At 41.9% G+C, this 18,108-nt stretch overlaps 1 protein-coding gene across 7 annotated transcripts in view; it reads right to left on the reverse strand.

Annotated features, from left to right (window-relative positions):
- Window positions 1-17,082, reverse strand: part of HDAC11 (histone deacetylase 11) — a 54,952-nt gene extending 37,870 nt beyond the window's left edge. For 6 of the 7 annotated variants that reach the window (XM_072598253.1, XM_072598254.1, XM_072598251.1 and 3 more), the window contains exons 1-3: window positions 15,999-16,151; window positions 13,309-13,457; window positions 11,512-11,612 (exon numbers count right to left, since the gene is read on the reverse strand). In XM_072598253.1, the coding sequence (XP_072454354.1) occupies window positions 11,512-11,612; window positions 13,309-13,457; window positions 15,999-16,000 (252 nt within the window). In that variant the 5' untranslated portion in view covers window positions 16,001-16,151. Of the gene's footprint in view, window positions 1-11,511; window positions 11,613-13,308; window positions 13,458-15,998; window positions 16,152-16,890 lie in introns of those variants that run through there. The other variant, XM_072598250.1, reaches the window with a different exon arrangement.
- Between the last annotated feature and the right edge of the window lie 1,026 nt (window positions 17,083-18,108).

Below are 18,108 nucleotides of genomic sequence, written 5' to 3' on the forward strand. Positions count from 1 at the left end.
TGTTTGGAGTAAATATATATACATACATATATATATATACATATAATATACATATATGCACACACACACATATATACACACACATATGGATGTATGTTTCCATGAATGTTTGTTTCTGGAATAGAGTCAGATGAATGTGCATACAATGCCCATGAATACGTGCATATCTGTTGTGTGCCTAGCTGGGTATGGATGAGGCTAGTGAGATTCAGCCAAGGACTTAACTCAGCAGCCATCTCATCTTGCCGGATCCAAAACTTACCTTGAGCTCCTCCTCAAGACTACATCTAAAAGTGCCTTGCCCTCTTATGCAGAACTAGCTCCATCCCAGTCCTGGGAGAAAAAAGAGATGCCCAAAGGGACAGAAAGGGTCCTAGGTCAATAGGACAGCTCAACATTTGTCCTAAGATTGGCATCAACTTGGCCCCCAGGGGTAACCCAAATTAATCTACACCTGTCTCCCAAAAGAGTCCCCAAATTGACCCAGTACTGTTCTCAGGGGCCATAAATTAACCTACCCTTGACCTGTTTGTTTCAGGATGGTATTTCTCTACTCTTCCCAGGATCAGGGCACCAAGAAAATACAGGGGATCCTACCTTTCTTAGAGGTGCTGATAGGGGCATCAATCGAGGCTGGTTAGGACATTCTACAAAAATCAATGATAACAGTACCCCTGGTCAGGACAGATCTCTTCTTCCTCTATTCTAGATTTCTACATCATCTCCTCCCAACCATAACTTGGTAAACCATCTTCCCAAAACCAATAAATGGATAAATTCAACTCCTTATTGCATCACCATGAGGTACCTTTCACTATCTTAACACTGTGGTCAAAAAGGAAGAGAAAATGCATGGGAAACAAGAGACATTAACTTGCTCTATGACCTTGGGAAAGCCATTAACCTCTTTATGCCTCAGTTTTCTGTCTATAAAAAATGGATGACGGTGACTGCCATGCTTTCCTCCTAGGAATATTTTGTGATTGGAATTAGATGTGTCAAAGCATTTTCACAAAGCTAAAAGTTATATACAAACATTATATTGCTATGTTGACAATATTATAATTTTTAAATATGACTAAGACCATTTGAAAATATCTCCAGAGAAATCATCACCCTCTTTGTTCTTCTGGAAAGTGACCAAGCCCCCTCACATTTTTCTAGCTCTATTCCTGGCACTGCTGTTTTCTCTGTCTCGAGAACTTCTGTGAGATCCTGGACTTCCTCCCTTTTCAGTTGTCTATATAATTATATAATCTATATATAGATTAATAACTATATCTATACTATAGACATACTACTATACAACTATAATCTATACTATAAACTATATATAATCAGATCAAACTGATCTGATTTCTTCAGAAGTCTCTCCCATCTATCATTTTCTTCTAAGTTCTGTAGCCTCTTAGGCTTGTCTCCCTCATCTTCCTCCAATCCTCCTAGACACTACTGACAGAGAAATCTTCCCTATTTTTCCCATTTTTTTCTCTTTCTTCTTCATCATCATGTTACCACCCTACTCAAAAAACTTCAGTGACTTTGGATTTCAAGTCTACACTCCTCTGCCGAGCTTCTAGGACCCTGCATGACCTGGCTCACCCTACCTCTTCAATATGATCTCCCACTAGTTTTAGGATCATAGATACAGAGCTGGAAAGGACCTTAGGGACCATCTTGTCTAAACCCCCAATTTTACAGATAAGGAAACTGAGATCTAAGAAATTTAAGTAAACCATTGTTCAGTCATTTCAGTTGTGTCTGACTCTTTGTAACCCCATTTGGGGTTTTCCTGGCAAAGATACTGGAGTATCTTTTTTTTGTCATTTCCTTCTCCAGGTCATTTACATATAAGGAAACTGAGGCAAACAGGGTTAAATGACTTACCCAGGGTCACACAGCTAGTAAGTGTCTGAGGCTGGATTTGAACTCAGGTCTTCCTGACTCCAGGCCCAGCTCTCTATCCACTGTGCCACTTAGTTGCCCCATTTAAGTGTGTACTGCTTGCCAAACAGAGGCGGCAGTATTTGAAGAGCACCGAATCCAATACCCTTTTCACTGTCTCAAGCTGTTTCCCATAATCCCTTCAGGGTCTTGATTCTAATACTCTGTGATATATCCGGGTGTAAAGGAGTGGCATTTTTTTTTTACTGTAATGGCAATGAAACATTTCCATGGGAGATGTGTATGCATATGTGTTAGGGGTGTGTGTGGGAGCTGGAAGATATTAAAAGGAATAGGGAAACAAGTCAAGGAATGGGTGATGGGACACAGTGAAGAAGGGAAGGGGTAGGAATGATGGGGCTATGGAATTCATTCAATTTCAGTCTCTTTCCCCATACCTGTATGAGTCAGGGTTTCTCTCCCCAGACTGCTGTGCTCACTGACAGAGCAAGCTCCCAGCCTATAAGCAATGCCAGCCCCTAGCTAAGACCCAACTAAATCTTACCCATTCTTATCTTCTACCTTCCCTCCCAAATACATACATACACCTTCCTCCTATAACTGGCAAATGCAACTGAGTTGACTGAGGTATCACTGGTCCCTCTAGTCTAGCCTCTCTGATGGGGGAAAAAAATAGATGCCATGAACTGTGGGCCAAGCATGTGGACAGCCTAGTTTATTTCAGACAATTTATCCCATAATACCTTGATTCTTCCAACCCATAGCAAGGAAATATCTCCCCACAAATCCTTCAGGATTCCAAGGATACTCCCCAAATTTGCACTCTAGGGTTGGGGCTTGGCTATACGAGCTGTGCTTCTAAAACTTCTTGTTAACAATCAGCCAGGAGACATGACGAGCTCTTAGCAAAAACATCTACTAAGATGCCATATTAAGAGCAGTAGCTACAAAGCATCTCCTCCCCCCAACAAATGTAGGATGCACTGTCTCAAGACACATATCATCCATGGGAAGAATGAGCTCAAACTTAAGAGAAAAGTAGTGAGGTATATGTGTGGGATGCACATATATAAAGGTAAGTCACCAAACCCCAGGCCACAAGGGAGAGGAACAGGATTCTGGGTTCTACAAGGTTCAGGTTTATTCTGGGCTATGTTCCTCCCCAGAGGAAGGGAATCAAGTTCTGTGAAACCCAAAAGAGTCCCACCCTTTGTATGGATTGGGTCTTGGAATAAGAAACCAGACAGGAAAGGGTCCTACCCACCAACCCCATTAAAGGATTTGGGGAGAGTCTCAGTGACCATTTTTTCAGGAAAGTAATGTACCTAGAACAGCACTTTACACACAGTTAGACTCAAGGAATTATTGTTGAAACTCTCTAGGATGTCAGCTGAGAAACCACAACAAACCCTCAACTGGAAATATAATGTACAAGAAAAAATTCTTTACCTCACTTTTAGTGATTCTGTCCTTTTCCTCCCCAAGAGGGACAGACCTCCCTATTATTGGAGTTACCCTAATTTAGGTATGTGCTATGTGCTGCTTTCAAATATACCAAACCTCCCCATCTTTACAAAACCTTCACTGGACCTACCATCCCCTCAAGCTATCATCCTATATCTCTCGTTCCTCATGCTCAGTCAAACGTTAGAAAAATCTAGAAACAGATAGTTGGGACGAGATTGTGAAAGGTTTTAGAAGTTAAACCTAAGAATTTATATATTCTCGAGGCAATAGGGAATCAGCACCATTTATTGATTTGGGGTGTTATATGGCTGGATCTCCATTTAAGGAAAGTCCCTTTGGCAGCTATGGCATCAGTGAATGTAAGTGAGAAGAGACTCGATTCAGGGAGAGAAATTAGGAAGGTTTTGCAGTAATCTAGATGAGAGGTAATGAGAATCTACTTAAGCTCTGTCTGTCCCACTTTCTTACCTTTAACTCACTGCTCAAGGCTTCCAATATGGCTTTCAACCCTTATTACTCAACTAAAACAGCTCTCTACAAAGTTACCAATGATCTTTTAGCTGCCACATCTGACTCAGTCCTCTTCTTACTTGGCCTGTCTGCTGCATTTGACACTACTGACCCCTCTTCTCCTCATCCTCTTCACTCTCTGGGTTTTCATGACAGCTCTGTCTCCTGATTATCCTCCTATCTGTCCAACTCATCCTCCTAGTCTCCTTTACTGGTTCATTATCTATGTCATCCACCCCCACAACCCACCTCTGAGTATTATTCTTCAAGGTTCTATCCTGGGCTCTCTTTTCTTCTTTCTCCAAACTCTCTTTTGGTAATACCTTTAGCCCCCATGAGTTTAATTATCATTTTTGTTCAGATGACTCATAGATCTATACGTCTAGGGTCATTCTCTTCTGCTTGAAATGTTGTCCAGTTGTCCAACTGTCCTTCAGACAATTTCAAGCTGGATGTTCCAGAGGCATATCAAACTCAGCATGAAAACAATGTAACACATTATCCTTCCTCTAATCCCCATCCTTCTTCCAGGTTCTCAGATTTATAGCCCTGGTGTCATCTTCATTCTCCCTCAGCCCACATATCCAATCAATTGCCAAATCTTGCCATTTCTACCTCCAGAACATCTGTCACATTTGACCTCTTTTCTCTGTTCACACAGCCACCACTACAGAAGCAGCAGCAGCAACAAAATAATCACCAGCATTTACACAGTGCTTTAAGCTGTGCAGAAGCACTTTACAAATTTCATCTCAGTTTATCCTCACAACCTTGATAGGGAGGTACCAATATTGTCCCCATTATACAGAGGAGTAAACTAAGGCAGACAGAGCTTACGCAGATCCTCATTATCTCTTATCTAGATTACTGCAAAGGCTTCCTAATTTCTCTCCCTGACTCAAGTCTCTCCTCACTTATATCCACTGATGCCATAGCTGTCAAAGGGACTTTCCTTAAATGGTGATCCAACCATATAACACCCCAAATCAATAAATGGCATTGACTCCCCATTGCCTCTAGAATACAACATAAACTCTTAGGTTTAACTTTTAAAGCCTTTCACAATCTGGTCCCAACTATCTATTACTAGCCTGTTTATTTCTCCCCCTCTAAACTTTAGGATAGACAGAGAGGTGGGCACAGTAGATAGAGCACTAGGACTGAAGTCAGGAAGCCTCATCTTGTGAGTTCAAATCTGGCCTCAGATACTTCCTAGCTGTGTGGCTCTGGGCAAGTCACTTAACCCTGTTTGCCTCAGTTTCCTCATCTATAAAATGAGCTGGAGAAGAAAATAGCAAACCACTCCAGTATCTTTGCCAAGAAAATCTCAAATGGAGTCACGAAGAATTGAACAGGACTAAAACAACTCAACAGCAACAAAACACAACTCCACAACAAAACTTTAGGATACAACAAAACAGACAGACTCTCTGATCCTCTTACATAGCCCTCAGTCTGCTACTTCCATGCCTGGAATGCATTCCTCCTTTATCTCTGCCTCAGTGAATCCCTCTCTTCTTTCAAGACACAGTTTGAACACCAACTTCTACATGAAGCCTTTCAACTTCGCAAAGTTCCCTCCCTTGAAAATATTTCTACTTTTTCCTCTTTATATTCATTCTGCATATATTTCTTTAGGTATCTGTTGCCTCCTCCAATGGAATGGAAGTTCCTTGAGAGTAGAGAATGTTTCATTCCTTGTATTGGCAATGCCTGCACATAGCACAGAGCCTGGCACAGAGTAGGACTTAAAAATGCTATTGGTTGATGAGATCTAATTGCATCCCTGCCCCTCAACCCCCAGAGATATCTCTCAAGCCCCAGCTGATACAGCTCCCATCTTTGGGTCAAGGCAGCAAAACTCCCTGTTAAAGCATAAATGTTAAGGGTAATGTACCAAGCTACTATTAGCAACTTTGTATTAAATGTTATTAGTAAGCTATTATTAGCAACTTTGTGTAAAGTGTTAGCACTTTGGCAACAGAAGGCTTTACCAGATTAGTCCTAGTAGAAATCAGGATCCTAAAGGGACTGGACCCAAGGCCAGAAGTTCTGACTAGAGGTTTCAAAGATCTGGAGCACTGGATACTACCCAGGCAGGTAATCTATACTGGAGAAAAATGGAGGAAAGGCCCTTGAGGAACAAGAGGGTAAGGGGTACAAGAAGAATGGATGAGCAGTTTTTTATTAATTGGCTAAGGGATGAGAAACACTTTTAATCCCTTTCCATTTCTACCTCATTTCTCTCCTCCTCCTCAGCCTTCTTCCCTTCCCTTAGTGGTTAACGCTGTCATCCATTCTCCTCTAAATGTATTTGGGAATGAAGGGAGGGAGAGAGAGATCCCATGCTCCCAGACAGAATTCTTTTAGGACAAAGGCCCTGCCTTCCCCCATTGTCTCCCCCCCACACAGGTGTGAACATTCATTCATCCATTTATTCATTCAGTAAGGCTTTATGAAGTGCCAGCTATGTGCCAGGTACTGTGCTAGATACTGCAGGTAAAAAGACAAAAATTAGACAGTCTCTGCCCTCAAGAAGCTCACGCTCTACTGGGAAAGGGGCACAGCATGGACAAATAAATAAAAAATATATATACAAAGTATGCTATAGTGAGCAGAGGGGAACTAGAACCTGAAAAACAGGTATTAGTCAATAAAGACGTGCTGACTATCTGAGGACTTTCAGGAATGTTGCCAAAGTCTCCCTCCTGCTGAATCTAACAAGTTAAAGTGGCTGATTCTCTCAGAAAAGTCACACCCATCCACCTACCATACGTCATTACTGTTTCAATCTCATTGCTTGACCTTGAGATCAAACAATCAATCAATGGACCCTAAGAGGCTCTTTTAAAAGAATAATTTTGGTCAAATTATTATCATTTTTAAAAATACACAAGACTCCAAATTAGGAAAGTTATGAAGCTCCACATTGTCTCTGAGATTTTTCTGTGCCAGGAAAATACAAGCATCATTTTCCAGACACAAAGAAAAATCAGAAAGGAGGCTTTCCCTTATACAAAATTCTGTTCAAATCTCTTACCATGGCATGCTAATGGCCCTGGATTATCAAAAGCTATTTCAAGAGACTGAAAGCTCTGGCAGTGTCAGCTATGCTGGATAATATTTGAGAACAGTCCCAAAACCAGACTGATGTCTGGGGACAAACATGACTAAGTAGAGGGAGAGTTAGTATCAATAGCTTGGGCAGTAGGCGATGAAGTCTTTGGCCATGGGTATTCATGGAAATCAAGAAAAATCCAAAATAGTCCTTAGTCTTAAGTAGACCCCTTCCATAAGGATGGAGGTAGAGAATGGGGTGGAAAGAAGTTAAGAATTACAGTTTTTAGATCCTCTATAAACATTAGCCTAACTGTAGGTAGCCTAATGGTGAGAGCTTTGTCCAGTGACCAACTTAATTAAGCCAAAGACATTCTTAAAGAACACAACTACATCAATATTGATGTTCTTAAAGGAAATTAAATCAAAAGATAAAAGCCAGCTACAGTCAAACTCTTTAAGAGGTAAAGAAAAGATTTGGCAGAGCTGGTTTTACTGTGAAACCAAAGGCTACAAAAAACATTTTATGGGATACTTGGTCACCACATTTTATGATGCTCAAGATGAGCATAAGCATGTCATTAATTGACACCTGTGCACTGACATATGTTGAAAAGGATGAAGAAAGAGTGAAATTCCATAAGGACCTGGGAAAAATTCTCACAACCAAGTTAACATACACTTTGATACTTGGTGACTTTAATGGCCACAGGAGAAGACAGGGGGAGGAAAAGAATGTTAGAAAATATTATTTAGGTTTTTAGAAATGAAAGAGACCAAATGATTTTAGGCTATTTTGAAAACTCAGGTCTACATGTCATAAATAAGAGTATAAGGAAGCCCTGGATGTGACAAAAGAAAACACACACACACACACACACACACACACACACACACACACACACAGACTCAAATAACCTGTATCTTAATAGACAGGAAAAGGACTACTCCTCTGAGAGTCACAGCAGAATCAGTTGTTATTGTGTTTTCAGACCACGGATCACTTAAAGCAACAGTCAAAATTAGCATGCAGTTAGGAGAAAGGATAAAGATAAGAAGACAGCCAAGAAAACATTGTCAGACCTCTTCAAATAAGGTAGGGGCAAAAATAGGAATGAAGAAAAACAAAGATTTTGACTCTAATTATCACCATTTCCTACAAAAGCTTAGCCATTGTAAAGTAGTTGCCACAGTGAAAAGGCCAAAGGTACCCAGAAACAGCCTTAGTCAACAAACCTATGATGCCTTTGCCAAAGGGTATATGGAAGCCAAGGGTAACAAGAAATTAGAATACAATCTCATTTGTAAAAGAAGAAGGAGAATGGGAAATAACTAGCAGTTATCAACTCATAAAAGAATGAAAAGTAATACAAGCAAAAGTAAGTCTTCAAAAGCTTTGCATGAATTACAAGTGGACTACATCATCCTGAGAGCATTTGGAGGCAAAACTGGTGGTGTAGCAATGAATAGATAGAAAATTGAACAAAACTTCCAATGTTTCCATAATGATCTATTTTCATCATCTTTGGTGACTCTGTTTGTATCCTAATTCTTCAGTCCTTGACTACACAGGAAAGTTGGAATGGCATTTAAAATGTGCTAAAGGAAACACAATCTTGAAAGGCTCAAAGGATCATTTGCCAAGATATTTCAGAGAGGGAAAGACAATAAAATGATGGAAAAATTCATGGACACTTTGACGACCAAAAAGAGGCTACCAAAAGAACTCTGACAACTCCCAGCTCATATGACTACATTCTCACCTTTATAAAAATCACTAGGAGAATAATCTACAAACATACCGATGATAACCTTTATGAAAATATGAGAAAAGAATCAGCAGACTTTCAGAAGTAGTAATGTTTCACAAAACACAGTTTCTCTGAGAGGCAAAGAAAAAACAAGATATCTTGCTATCTTTTGTGTTTATTAACACAAACATGTACACACACGTACACAGCCCTAAAGGCCGTTATCTAATAAAAGGTCTCTCAAATGTACATTGAAATCATATAAAAGTCCTTGGCAAATAATCCTTCTATATGGATGAAATCTATATCTTTTGAGTGATTATGGCTCCCATTGAGGGGCTCTTTAATGGTCTAAGACTGGATAACAATCAACCCAATTTTATCTGCAAACAGTTGCATCTAAAGGACCTTGCCTATAGAATTAAACAGATGAAAAAATTGTCTACTATCAAAACAATTCCAGTTAATCCATCAGTCTCTGCATCTGAGACAAATACAGCAGAAGGACAAAAATGTTGGGGCCAGAAATGAATAGGAGGAAGAAAGTGGGCTAGAAGACATGTGGGAAAGTGTGGTACAATCACAAGCTGCTATTCAGGGCAAAAACTCATCTTTTAAATGCAAATATTCTCTTGGCTATCAAGCTGCAAAGATTACAAAGCTCAGAATACCACAATCATGGAAGACCTAAAGCTGCAGGTGAAAAGACAATGAAGACATGCATTTGGGGACAAGTACTCAGCATATTGCTAACAGCGACTCTGCATGTAATAGATGCTTAACAAACAAATAATGAGTTGACCTTATGTAAAGGCAAGTATAATTAGGATCTTTTGCTGTTTTTGTTTTAGTATAATCAAATGCCTGATTGAATCTTGCCTTTATCAATCAAGTTTTTACTAGGAGTAAAGTACAGAAACAAGAGTTTCTTTAACTAGAAACAGTATATGTATTTGTATTGTTAATGTGATTAAAGATCTTCCCCACCCATAAATGGGCCTGCCCATTAAGGGGAGTTTCATTAAGGAAGATTTGTAGGAAAACCCACAGTTTTTGTTAATGAGGCACTGGTTCTCAAGGGTAGGGATGCCCTCTGGCTCTAAAAAGGTAAAAATACTCTGAGTTGAGGTTTCACTTTGGGATTTAGTTTTTGCAAGAAGGTTTGAGTGCCACTTGAGGACTCTGGGAAGCTGCCAAGGAGCCCTAGGCTTTGAGAACCTAGATGTTGTGCTTCCCTCTCTGGTAATTATGGTCAGACACCTCTACCTGTCTGTTGAATTATGGTCAGGCAGAGGAAGCCATGTCTGTTGATTAGTTTGGGGCTTACTGACTGGAAGTGTTTGTTTGGCCAGATGAGGACTTTGGGAAGCTACTAAGGAGCTCCCCCCACGGCCTGGCTTTCAGAACCCAGATGTCATGCTTCCCTCTCTGGTAACTATCATCAGACAGTTGGGGCCCACTTGTCTGTTGAATTCAGGCAGAGGAAGTTATATGTATTGATCTTTTGATTTTTCTCTGTATTTTCTTTGAAATTCAGGGTGCTGACTCCCCTAAACTAACTGAATGATATATATGATTGGTTAAAGAAATGATACATGTGCTTGATTAAAGTAATTGTTAACTCCTCAAAAGTTGCCTTTTCTTTTATGAATGCAGATCTAAGAACCTGTGATAGCAGGTACCCCTATGCATGTTAGGGCACTTACTGTTATATCTTATGTGGGAGAAGTGCCATAAGGAATATCTTCCAGGAAATGTATGATTATAAAAAAGAGATGGGTCAGTCATGTGATGAGAGTGAGGGATAATGGATGGTCCAAGGACTACACTGATACTCCTGGAATGCACAAAAACCTAGAGGAAGAACTCTGGCATAGTAGATTAGAATCATACATTCAAAGAAGGCTTAGAAACTCAACCCTTCTTAATTATCCACTTTCTTATATATCTATGAACTCCCATAATACACCCTGGTGGACACCCCTCATATTAACTTCTAAACAGTAATCCATTACCGCTAGTCCTTGGTACACCTTATTGGATAAAGGTCCCAAATGACTGCAGGGCATTGTCAGGAAGCTCTGTGTGTTACACAGTAAGCACTCCGGAAACCTGCTGGATTGAACTGAATCTTGTTAATAGGCCTAAAGAAACTTCATACCAGAATCCGCAGATGACAGTGTTATAAGAGAAATATGGCTGATTGCTAAAGAAGAAAATTAATTGGGGGGAGGGGGTTTAAAAAGAGAGGGAAGCTCTCACTATAGGAAGGTTGTCTATTTTGAAGTAAAAGAAAGTGAGGTCTCTGACAGTTATGTTTGGTGACTTACAATTTATTTCTAAAGGGTGATCTGTGTAAAATGGGTTCGTGCAATGTGCTATCCTACAGAGAAGGACAACACTGATGAATCCTGGGATGAACCTTGTCATTCATTCATGTCCATCTCAACTGTACTTTGGCTCACTATGACTCTTTAAAGACTTTACAAGATCCCATGAAAGAATCTGAAACTACTACCTTTTCTCAACTCAGACCCCAAACAGTGGCTGACAGAATAAAACAGAGGGAAGACAAAAAAATCACCACCTCAACTTTGCCCTCATTTATCCAAAGTAACTAGACATGGCATACCAACATCAAAGGAAAGGACTGCCCCAGTTCTAGAGGACTCCAGGCCTCCAAACCATCTCCTAACCTGATTGGGGGACCAATGGGTATATGGAGAAGAAAGTCAACAGAAAACACAGGAAACAGCAAGAGAGGCTGATGCCTGGGAACCCATTTCAGAGACCTCGTCAAAGGGACTCCATTCCTCCTTACCTTCAGCCTATTCAAGTATCTTTGCGTGTGCACTACCCGCAGGTCTTCCTCAGTGGCTTCTCTGGCCTCTACCATCATGACATCAGCAAGGAAATTTTCTTCTGTAACCAAAATAAACCACACCTTTCACATATATTCCAAGAGTCAACCCCAGGGGAAAATCAGCCCTTGCCTTGCCAACCTCAAGTTTCACTGGCTATAGCCTTGAGGTCTTCAGAATCCATCCCCTGCCCTCACAGTTCAAAATAACTATTATCATGTACACATGGATTGAAGTCCAGAGGCTAGGTCCATGGGCTGTTGATTCAATTCAAAGTATTTATTAAACACCTATTACAAGTGCTGGGTTAGACACTTGGGATGCGATACAAAAATCAATAGTCCCTTACCCTGGAGAAGCTTACCTTCTACTGGAGGATGGTCTTACACTCAGTAAAAATAAGACACTGACATTCTCTGTGCCAGGCAGGAGGGACAGAGGAGGTGGTATAATACAATGCAATAAATTTTTATTAACTACCTACTCTGTACAGAGTACTGTGTTGGGGGAAATAGAAAATTTCTAGCTAGAGAATTTCAAAACAAAGTGTTGTATAGAGTCTAAGGGGAAAAGTTCCCACCAATAAAAAAGGATCAGAGAAGACTTTGTTGAGGACATAGCTTTTGAATTAGGTCTAAATGGGTGGTTAGAGAGAAAACCACCACCACTACCACTTCTCTAGAGAGAAGGATATTCCATTCAACAGTGCTGGCTATTCAGTCAGTCAATAAGCATTTATCAAACACTTATGACATGCCAGACACTGTCCTAAACAGAGGGAATATTAAAAAACAAAAACAAAAAAACAAAAAACCAGTTCCTTGCCCTCAACGAGCTTATATTCCACAGGGAAACAATATGTAAATAAGTAGGTACATTAAAAAAAAAAACAAACCACCATGCAGAATAGATGGAAGATACAGAGATGAAGGGGAACTGTGCAGATCAATAAACTACGACAGTGCTCTGTATACAGTAAGTACTTATGTTGTAAAATATTGTTCTTCAGTCATTTTCAGTTATGTCTGACTCTTCATGACCCCATTTGGGGTTTTCTTGCCAAAGACACTAGAGTTGTTTGCTACTTCCTTCTTCAGCTCATTTTAAAGAGGAGGAAATCAAGACGAACAGGTTTAAGTGACTTGTCCAGGGTCATACAGCTAATAAAAGTCTGAGACTGGATTTAGGGGCAGCTAGGTGTTGCAGTGGATAGAGCACCAGCGCAGGAGACAGGAGGACCTGAGTTCAAATCTCACCTCAGACACTTGACACTCACTAGCTGTATGACCTTGGGCAAGTCACAACCCCAACTGCGTCATCCTGGGTCATCTCCAGTCATCCTGATGAATATCTGATCACTGGATTCAGATGGCTCTGGAGGAGAAGTGAGGCTGGTGATGTGCACAGCCCTCCCTCACTCAAAACAAAGTCAAGTGCAAGTCATGTCATATTTCTCTGATGGCATGGTCTTCTTCGGCAATGAAGGAGGAACACACACTTGAGACTGGATTTGAACTCACAAAGAGGAGTCTTCCTGACTCCAGGACCTGCATGATCTGCATGATCTTACTTCCCTGTTATACAAAATCATATTCCAAATATGGGGGGAAATTTTTTTTTAAAACATGAAGAAGACAAACTGAAAAGAAGGGTAAAGGTCACTGCAAACCAGCTTCACCAGCATTTCCCATAGTTTTGATACAGGATTACTTTGAACATGTCTATATTTGAGAGCAAGGAGAAAAGGCTGCTTTTACCTTTCAAAAAATTGATGACTTTCCCCCATTTCCCAGAATCAAATGGATGGAGCTTTTCCAAGCCCATAAAAGTGATGTTGTATCTTGGAGAGTAGACAATGGGCCAGCAGGTCTTTGACACTTCTTGGTAGAGTTTGGTGTCGTGAGGCCTTGAGGCAAAGACAGAAAGAAAAATGGAAAAGAATGCCAACTCAGAACACCCAGAATCATGGAATCTTTTTTTTTTTAATAATAGCAAGTTTTTTTAAAATTGTATGTGATATTTTTTTCCCAATTACATGTAAAAACAGTTTTTAACATTCATTTTTTTAAAATTTTGAGTTCCAAATTCTATCCCAAATTATTTCCACTCCCTCCTCCTGAAGAAGGCAAGTAATTTGATATAGATTATACATGCACAATCACATAAAATATAGTTCCATATAAGTCATGTTGTGAAAGAAAATAGACCCCCTCCCAAATATAAAACTCCAGGAAAAAGAAAGAAAAAAATTTTAAAGTATGCTTCAATCTGCATTCAAACTCAATCAATTCTTTTCCCGGAGATGGGTAGCATTTTTCATCCTAAATTAAATCATTCATCTTGCTGTTACTTTGCACAATGTTCTCCTGGTTCTGCTCATTTTACTTTGCATCAGTTCATGTAAGCCTTTCCAGGTTTTTCTGAGAGTATCCTGTTAGTTATTTCTAATGTACAGTTGTAGAATCATGGAATTTTAAAGCTAGAGGGGAGGGTACTTCACAAATCACCGGATCAAAAACTCCCCAAACTCTTCTATCCCTAGGAGGCAAGTATCAAGTGCTTCACCAGTCCGTGGCAAAGGCATCTGTCAGAACTGGAATCCTCCAGAAGACAGCCTCTGCCATTTACCACCCGTATGACGTTGGGCAAGTCACTTAACTCTCTAAGCCTCCATTTCTTCATGTGTAAAATGAGGGGGTTGGACTTAATGATTTCTAAATCTATAATCCTATGATCCTCACAACTAAAAAGTAGCACAAGAATTATTATTCCCATTTCACAGATGAGGAAACTGAGACTGAACAAAGTGAAGAGATTTCTCCACAGTCCTTCAGCTGATATATGTCTGAGGGAGAATAGGAACCAAGAGTTTTCTGATTTGATGATCAACACTGTGAGTGATGCCAGAGAGCTTATGTTAGACTAGCATTATCTACTAAAACTCAGTCGCCACTTTGAGCTGTCAGAGTAGGGTTTTGTTTAAAGTCATCATAAATTGTGACAATTAACCCTACCCCTTATTTATCTCACAAAGTTGCTATGAAGAAAATACAATAAGGGAGGAAGCACTTGGGAAATGATCATTAAAAAAGGAACACTACATAAATGAAGAGACTGGAGCTGTTTATTCTACCTTTTCTATTACCCCATTTGATCCAATGCATACAGGGCTGTGACTGACCCACCAGGTCATTATCAATATCTATGAAAGGGCACCAAATGGTTAATTATTGAAGGAATCTTAGAGGTCTTCTAGTTCAAGCCTTTTATCTCACCAAAGAGAAAAGTAAAGCCCAGAAGGAGAAAGTGACTTTCCTAAGGTCAAACAGTAAATTCATGACAAAGCCAGAAAAAGAACCCAGCCTCTGGACTTCCTGATGCAATGTTCTTTGCATGACACGTGATCTTCAGACTAAAAACTTCAACATATCAGAAAGTTTCAGTGCATAATGTGGGAAAGAAGAGGAGAGGAATAGAGGTCTAATGATGAGAAGCTGAATGTCTTTGCAGTAAAAGAGATGGATTTGGAGGAAATCTACATTTCAAACCCTGGTTCCAGCTTTTCCTACATGTAACCTTGAAGAAGTTACCTACCTCTTCTAGTTTATTTTCTCTTCTGTAAAACAAGGGGGAATTCAGCTGGGCTACTTAAGCTCTCTTTTAGATCAAAAGCTACCAAACTCATGATCGGGAGGCCCAGGCTCCTAGGGAGCCTCACGTCTCCTGTCCCTGGTCACAGCTGCCATATGGTCCCCTCTCTCCCGGGCCCAGGATCCCCATGGACCTCGGCGTCTGCTTTTCCCTCTCCCTGTCGCATCTCTGGGTCCAGTCACTGGCTGTCCTTTCACAAAGCTTCTGTGAAACCCAGTGCCAACCTCTGGCAAGGGCCACCAGCCCAACCCCCCTGCCCTTTTTCTCTTTCTTCCCACTGACCAGAGAAGGCGTTGGACTGGGGTTACATTCCCAGAGTCCCTCAGTGCCTGTATCAGGCTTTTCCTCCCAGAGGGGCAGTTGGGGGTGGGTGGGGGCAAAGGGGGGGGACTCAGAGACACTCAGCTCCCCGGAGAGCCTCAGCCCGCGGGAGGCGACGTGTCCCTGCGGAGGGCAGCCCTGAGGATGCGGTGTCTGCAAGCCCGCAACCCACACCCGGGGCCAGGGCCCGTCACCCAGGCCTGCCCCTGCTTGCTGACCCCCGCCCCAGGACCGGCTATCTGTCCACGTGGCGGCCCCCCCCACGCGCGGTGGAGGAGGCGGGGGCAGCCAGCTTCCACTTTCCGAGGCGAACTGGTGGCGGCCACGACGGAGATCCGGGGGTACGGGGCCCGCAACGCCCAGGTACTGGTCCAGCTGCCAGGCGGAGGGACGAAAAGCCTCCCCGCTCCCCCGACCCTCGGACCGCTGTCCCTGCACGCAGCCCCAGCCCTGCCCCGGCCCGCGCGCTACTCACATCCCCCCGCCGGGCCTGCGGCAGACCCGCCACCTGCAGTCACCGCCCGGACTTTGTACTGGGCCGAGCGGAGGCCGGCGGGGCGAGCGCGGGCGGGGGCAGCATGGGGACACGCCCCCTTACGTCACCGGGGCCGGGCTTGGGAGCGATGCCCGCCCCTCCGCAGGGCTGCATCACAGAAGGCTGAAAGTCCAAGTCACGCCCAGTGCCGAGGCAAGGCCCCGCCTACCCCCAAGTCCCACCCCTTCTCAATCCAGGAGGGCGGGCTAGAATGAGGCCCCGCCCCCTGGGTGAAATCTACACCCGAAGGTTTCCGAGTGGGATGAAAGACCCCCGAGCGACCCGCCGCGGATGACTCGGACTGCCTTTCCGTGTAGAAGCATCAGCGGCTATGGCTCTGGAAACCTCTTATCGGAAAGTGGATCATAGGATTTGGAAGTGAATTAAGTCAGCATTCACCCCTCCATCTAGAGACCAGGAAAAGTGCTGTCGTGGTCACACAGCCGCAGGAACTCCAGTCTGGCTTTTATGCATACTCTGCTATCTAAGACTTGAGTCACAAAATGGAAGCGCTAAAACAGCCCCTAATCGCAATCCCTCTTTTTATTTATTTACTGGGTTTTTAAGTGAAATTTTTTATATTTTATTTTTTCCAATTACATGGAATACCAATTGTTAACATTCATTTTTTTAAATTTTGAGTTCCAAATTCTCTCCCTCCTTCCCTCCTCTCCTTAAGAAGGCAAGCAGTGTGCAGTCTTAGCCACCTTGGGAAAGAAAACACAGACAGCATACAGCGGGACAGATAAAATTTTAAAAAATTATTCTTCGTAGATCCCTCTTTCTAAAAGGTGAAGAAACTGAAGATCAGTATAAGGGAAAGTGAACTGACCTGTCTACAGTCACCCAGGGAACTTGCAGCGATAGCTGGCACCCAAGTTTTCAGACTTCTTTGCAGGGGTCCCCACAGAGTCCCATGGAAGGGAAAACTCCATATCCCTCCTCACCTCAGAGCTCTTTTCTTCCATGCTTTGCAGAGAGCCTTGAGGCATAGGAAGAGGAGATAGGGAGAGCAGGGCTGCAGCTGTTGAAGGAGAGGAGATAAGATCAAGGCACTCAGAGTGGAGGGGTAGCCTTTACTGATTGTGGGCACTATCTTGAGAAGGCTTGCTGGAAGAGATCAGATACAGGAGAAAGGAGGTGAAATAAAAAAAGGGGATCAATCATAGGACTTTGCTATGGGAGAGGAGAAGGAGAGACAGGTCAAGTAAGGGAAGGGACCATAGGAGTTAGTATTCAGCACTAGAGGGGCAATATTTGTAAAGTACTAATTGGGGCCAAGCCTTGGCACCCCCTGGAATTTTTGTTTTACCTCCATCTTAGTGGTAGCAAAGACTGGACAGGAAGGAAGGAAAAAAATGAGCATTTATACAGTGCCTTCTATGTGCCAGGCACATTACAAATCTTACCTGATTTGAGCCTCACAACCACCCTGGGAGGTAGATGTTATCATTATCCCCATTTTACAGTGAAGAAAACTGAGTCAGTCAGAGCCTGAGTGACTTGCCCAGGGTAACACACTGAGTATCTGAGGTCATATTTGAACACAGGTCTTCCTGACTAGTCCCAGGGCTCTATCCATTGCACCACCTAGTGACCTTTAGTAGAGTGTAGTCAAATGGAAAAACCACTGGATTTGGGATCCAAGGACCTGGATCTGAAACATGATTCTACTACTTACCATCTGAGTGACTTTGGGCAGCTTATTTTACCTCTCCAGGACTCAGTTCCTCATCTGTAAAAAGGGAGGATTGGATTAGATATGCTCTGGGGTTCCTTGGATGAAATAGTCTCTGTGGCGCTTTCAACCTCTAACTCTTTGATCTTTCCTATGATTCTCTCATGGACATGATTCTCTTGGCATCTTTTGGCTAATATAATATACCATAATATAATATAGCATTATATATAAATAATATAAAATTAATATGATATAATATAATAATATAACATATCATATATATGATATAATATAATATAATGGTATATCCTGGCAGATTGTGCCCAATAAGTCATAATTTCACTGGTCTTTCCTTGAAATCAGGAATCT

Source organism: Notamacropus eugenii, chromosome 3, assembly GCF_028372415.1.
Source record: "Notamacropus eugenii isolate mMacEug1 chromosome 3, mMacEug1.pri_v2, whole genome shotgun sequence".
In the NCBI taxonomy this organism is placed as follows: domain Eukaryota; kingdom Metazoa; phylum Chordata; class Mammalia; order Diprotodontia; family Macropodidae; genus Notamacropus; species Notamacropus eugenii.